We start from the raw sequence: 5,852 nt of genomic DNA on the forward strand, positions 1-5,852 counted from the left end.
ACTACATTTATTTGTATGATTTGAAAGTAAGACAATTTAAACTTTTTTTTTTTTTACGTATTTTTGAAGGATGTTGTATAGAGAAAAAACTAATCAAATAATGTACATTTTGTAATTAACGAGGGGTGTAAGTAGTAAATTTTAAGGTTGAAGTTAAAAAGTTGCTGGTTCTTGAAGAAAAATGGCTATTACATCTTCCTAAGTAGACCTAAAGCCATGGTGGGTCTGTTGGTTGATGCTTTGCCCTTTTCTTTTGCTAACCTTTAATTGACTAACCATCTATTTCACTATATTCATACCCTTTCTATTTACACTTTAAAAACAAATTAGGATTTTTTTTACATAATACTGTACTACGTAGTACTTTTACCATGGAAAGGTTATTGTGACAAGACATCAATTGTTAGTCATTGGACTAGTTAACGGATAACGTTTTTCTTGATTGAGTTATCGGGAAATAAATATTTTTATTTACATGTATGCGTGTTATTATCCTCATTGAACTAACTATATGACAGTGCTAAATCCGACATGGCGACATGATCCTATCTAAATACACATGTTAGAAAAACCCATACATGTAATAAACTTAACTGAAAGCTTAAGTTAAATATTAATATTGTATTTGTGTATTATCTAAATTCTATATGATTTTAGCATTCTGATTAGTAAAATTATACGAGATAATAGAAAATATAATTGTAAAGTATAAAACATAAACAAAATAATCAAACGGTTCAGGCCTTTCAAAAAAAATAAAAAATAATAATCAAACGGTTCAGTGATTTAACTCTTTACACTTGTATATTATAATGGGGTGAGGAAGTCTCAAATTCGAGTTCATCGCCTTAAAAAAGTTCTGTGAGATTTTTTTAAAAATAAAAATAAATAAACTTCTTAGAAGATTTTACTTTATGCGGACAATCAATCCCATTTTAAACATAGATTTATTTAGTTCAAAGGAAAGCAAGATTTAAATGTAAACAGAGGGAAAAACAACTTTACACAAGTGGCAAGTGATGTGTGATTAAATTTTCAATTTAGAATTGTTAATTACTTTATTTATTAGTTACGGAGTATTATTTAATTAACTATTAATTATAGATAATAAATATTCTAAATAAAATTAAATCCAAAATAAAAAGTTAAATATAAATAAATAAAATAAAGTATAAATAAATATACACTGTAACCATATTAATACTCGTAATAGATTTTTTCAGATTCACACTTGTATATAAATTTACATTTACACCCAATCACTCTCATTCTTAAAAGTTAACACACATTAATATTCTCTCCATTTTCTCCCTTGATATGCAAATGGAAGAATCAAATTTTGATTACTTCATCAACACAAGCAACAACAATAATCAGTTCATAACCGACGAATTGCTCTTCGGTTTTCCTAATCATCGTGATGTCGTTTTGAATGATGCCTTTTTTAACAATGCGATAGGAAATTCAGTTGATTCAGAAGCTTTAACCGCTATTGATAGCTGTAATTCGTCGGTTTCTGGTAGCGAGCCTCCGTTTTCCGGTAACTTTAGCTCCGGTAGCTATTCGGATTCGCAATTCTCCGGTGTTGAATTTCGTTTACCGGTAATTAAACTAATTCGAATGCTGTATACGTGAATTACCAATGTAATTAACTAATATTTTTTATTGTTGATTCACAATATTATTTAATGTGATTTTTTTATATATATTTTTATTTTTGTATAAGATATTAAGCATAATTTAATTTAACTTTTCGATTATACAGTATGATGACGTGGCAGAACTTGAATGGCTATCTAGTTTCTCCGAAGAATCATTTACAACCGTTGATTTGCGAAGTTTACATATGATGTCCACTGAAAACAAAGCTCCGGTAACTGACACGTCATATTCTGACACGACGACGGAGTTCAGGCGAATTCCGATAGCCGGTAAACGAATAAACTCCGATATATTCAAGACGAATGTTTTCGTGCCGTGTAAAGCTCGTAGCAAACGATCACGAATCGCACCGTACGATTGGACTTCAAGAATTTTACATGTGAAGATATCAATCTCAAAGATCAAAATCAAACAAGATAAAACGACACCGTTTAATAGGCGGACTGTTTCGAAAAGTTGTATTGTGAGGTGTCTGCATTGCGGGTCTGAAAAGACACCGCAGTGGAGAACGGGTCCATTAGGGCCCAAAACATTATGTAATGCATGTGGTGTTAGGTATAAGTCGGGTCGGTTGGTACCCGAATACCGACCCGCTGCTAGCCCGACTTATGTGTCGGCAAATCATTCAAATTCTCATAGGAAAGTAATGGAGATCCGAAGACAAAAAGAGATCCGAAATGCGCACCGTGAGATGGTTAATCGGAGTTTTGTTTTGGGCGGTGATGATTGCTTGATTGATCGTCAAAGTGGGCCCTGAAAATGATTTAGTACGAGGGGGAGCAGGATAATTAGCGTGGAGCAGTATTATTTTAAGGATCAATCTAGCTTTAAAATTAGTACTCGTATTTTAAAAAGGATAATAATAATTAAAATAAGTATGAAATTTTTAAATATGTAATCAGTTTTATTATTGTAGATCTTTTTCACCATTTCCAATTGCAGTTGGCGTTCCTTTTAACCTTTGTGACTTTTTTTTAGAAATAAGAATAGGTATAGGAATATGAATATATGAATATGAATATGAATCTTAATTAAAACAAATATAAAATCAACATAACGAACAGTGGCGGAACTTGAATTTTTCTACTCAGGAGGCGATGTCGATATCGTCGCGAATTGGGTTTCCTCCTAACGCGTGTGTGAGTGACAAATGAAAGCATTCGATGTCGATATCGCCGTTCAAAAAAAATATTAAACTAATTGAAACTATGTAATTATTATGTGATCATACGATTTTGTGCTTGTACACAAGTACATTTTCGGTGTACAAAATTTTATTTTATAATTCATTATATTGAAGAAAAATTTTATAATTCAATTATATTATTTATCTGCAAAAGGCTTAGAGATTAACTCTATTGTTTGCCCGGCTTGTCAAAAACTCAAAATGGTTTTGAAACGAACTCTTACTTGTTCTTCAGTTGTCCTCTGGTATTGGAATTATGGCAGCATGTCGGTGTGTGTATAGATTGCAACTTCCCAATTTGGATTCATGAAATGATCTCTTAAACTGGATCAAGTCCTTGCAGGTTTCGAACAAAAGTAAAGATCGGATCGTGGCCATAGTTGTCCCTCTTTTGGGTTATATGGCGATTTAAGAATAGAGTAGTATTCAATGAACCATTATTAATTAAAAATAGCCTTTTTGATGTTGTTAGGTTTTTTTGTTGTTGGTTAAAATATAGAGGTCATTCAGTTACCGATTGGAAAACATGACTCTATACCATTTTAATTCAATTCTTTTATTTTTCTTCTTTAGCGCCTTGCTACGGAGCGTGTTATAATGTATCAATTGTGGCTGTGAAAAAGAAAATTCATTATATTGAAGAAACACATGTTATGAAAATGTAACACGCACTTGTTACAACATTTTGCAATATGTAATTATAGATATTACATGTAATGCACGGGGTCGGATTTTGAACGTGTAAGGTGTGTAATTGTGTAATTGTGCAGAACTCAAAAGTTAAAGGGACGCTAAAATATAACACAACAATATTTTATATGGTTCATTTATTTGTAAAGTTTTAAAAATAATATATTTTTTATAATATTATTGAACTTGTTTTTTTATATATATGTATACCAAGGTTCTTCTTCTTTTTTTTTTTTTTTTAGTTGTTGAATAGAGCCTTTAATATAGCATAAAATTAACATGATGATAATGCATATGATACTTGAAATATTTAGTTGCTCAAGGCTCGAATACTAAGTTTAACAAAAGATAGCTCACACATGCATTAACTAGCATTATGATGTTGTATTTGAATTGTTTGACCTTATATATATATATATATATATATATATATATATATATATATATATATATATATATATATATATATATAATAATAATAATAATAATAATATAATAATAATAATAATAATAATAATAAAAAGATAAATATCGAAAATAAGAAATGAAACCCTCTACATGACCATGTCTTGGTGTTCATGTTTTGGGATATTTGCATGTTACTAAGATTCTCCTTATTTTCACTCATCTATTACTTTGACTTCGAGCCTAAATCGAATTCCAGGCAACATTTTAAAACCCATGGAAATTTGTCCCACCATTTTCATGGCGTTGGCATTTTTTTTTTTTTTTTGGCCGGAGGTCCGTTGCAAACAATCTCTTTATCCGTCGAACATAGAGAGGAAGGACTTTCTCTACTCTTGTGAGTGTTTCACTCGGGGTGGTGAAATGACTTCTCTTTGTCCTAGGGTAGAGGAAGGATTGTCTACATCTCACCTCCCCCATACCCTACAAGTGTGGGATTGAGTATTGTTGTTGTTGTTGTTGTTGTTGTTGTATTACTTTGACTTCATTCCTGCTTCCTTCTCAACTTTTGAAATAAATACAATATGGGCACCGAGACATAATACATGAATTTTTAGACATAATTATTAATATTAATTAATTACGTGGATCGTTAAAAATTGCACGTCTCGTTCCCAAACTTTTTTGCTCTCGTAGTCCCTTGAATTGTATTATTAACGCGGATCGTCCCTACATCTAACGACCGTTAAAGGTCGTTAAATATAGTCATGTGCCATGCAAATAAGGGTAAAATAGACTTTCTGATTCCTCTTCTTCTATAATTCATCTCTACCAAACCCTTATTTCATCACCATCATGTTATATATCAATTTCTTCCATTATCTCCAAATTAAATTAAATCTTAAATCATCAAATTAAAGTAAGTATTTTATTTCTAATGCAGTATGTACCCTTTAAATCAAAACCCTAACATCAAAATAACTCTTTTATTTCTCAAATCAATCCATGCAAAAGTAATCTCCACAACATATATATCACAGAAACCCATCAACTTAAATCAATTTTTCTAAACGGCGGTTAGGAGACACCGATGAAGGTTCGAAAATGATGTCAAAATTCAAACACCCGATCATTCATGAGACGAACATTTCGATCCTACCGCCCTTAAGGAGGATACCCCAAGGACGAATCCATACGGATATCACGTGTGGTAAAACCCTCTCGAACGCAAGACGTCTGCAACCTCCGTGACCCATGAAATGAGCGGATAACTATAAGGAAAATATTTTGCAACTCATTGGGATCGAATAGGGGTGGAAATGGGCGACAAAAACACGTGACCCGCGGATATTCGATCCGCAACAATAAATCTTACCCACGGGCACGAGTACGGGTAAAAAACTATACCTGCCAACATATCGCGGGCGGGTCGTATGTATGTACTACCCGTTGTAGCTAAAACCCGGTCCGCAAATTCATGTGACTTTTTTTTAATTTCCCCATGAGTTTACACATTCAATTATTAAGTGTATAACTGTTTTTACTTGTAATGAAATAATGGTTAAATATATATACATATACGTAAAAAAAAACACGTCATTTTACATGTAGCTTGTTATTATTAATATTTGGCTCTTTTAAAGTTGTTTTTCTTAAACTAAGTTGTATATTTTTTATTACTTGCGGGTTACGGGTATTTGCAGGTCACGGGAATGGGCAAAAGTGTTTTAGCTGCGGGCGGGTTTTGGGTCTCAACTATCAAAAAACCCGACGTTCGGGTCGCAGGTATATAGGATCTGCATCCGTCGCCCGCAAGCGTCATCCCTATGATCGATTCCCTGACCTCCGTTAAAGGAATTCAAGTCATCACCAATACACCAACTCCTTGAGGCTACCAACTTAAATCGAT

General features: G+C 32.5%; 1 protein-coding gene across 1 annotated transcript; it reads left to right on the forward strand.

The window, feature by feature from the left end:
• Positions 1 to 1,299: 1,299 nt before the first annotated feature.
• LOC139844672 (GATA transcription factor 9-like) lies at positions 1,300 to 2,575 on the forward strand. Its single transcript, XM_071834898.1, has 2 exons — positions 1,300 to 1,602; positions 1,766 to 2,575. The coding sequence occupies exons 1-2, from the start codon at positions 1,318 to 1,320 to the stop codon at positions 2,417 to 2,419; spliced, it is 939 nt and encodes a 312-aa protein (XP_071690999.1). The 5' UTR covers positions 1,300 to 1,317; the 3' UTR covers positions 2,420 to 2,575.
• The last annotated feature ends 3,277 nt before the right edge of the window (positions 2,576 to 5,852 follow it).

This window comes from Rutidosis leptorrhynchoides, chromosome 4, assembly GCF_046630445.1.
Source record: "Rutidosis leptorrhynchoides isolate AG116_Rl617_1_P2 chromosome 4, CSIRO_AGI_Rlap_v1, whole genome shotgun sequence".
In the NCBI taxonomy this organism is placed as follows: Eukaryota; Viridiplantae; Streptophyta; class Magnoliopsida; order Asterales; family Asteraceae; genus Rutidosis; species Rutidosis leptorrhynchoides.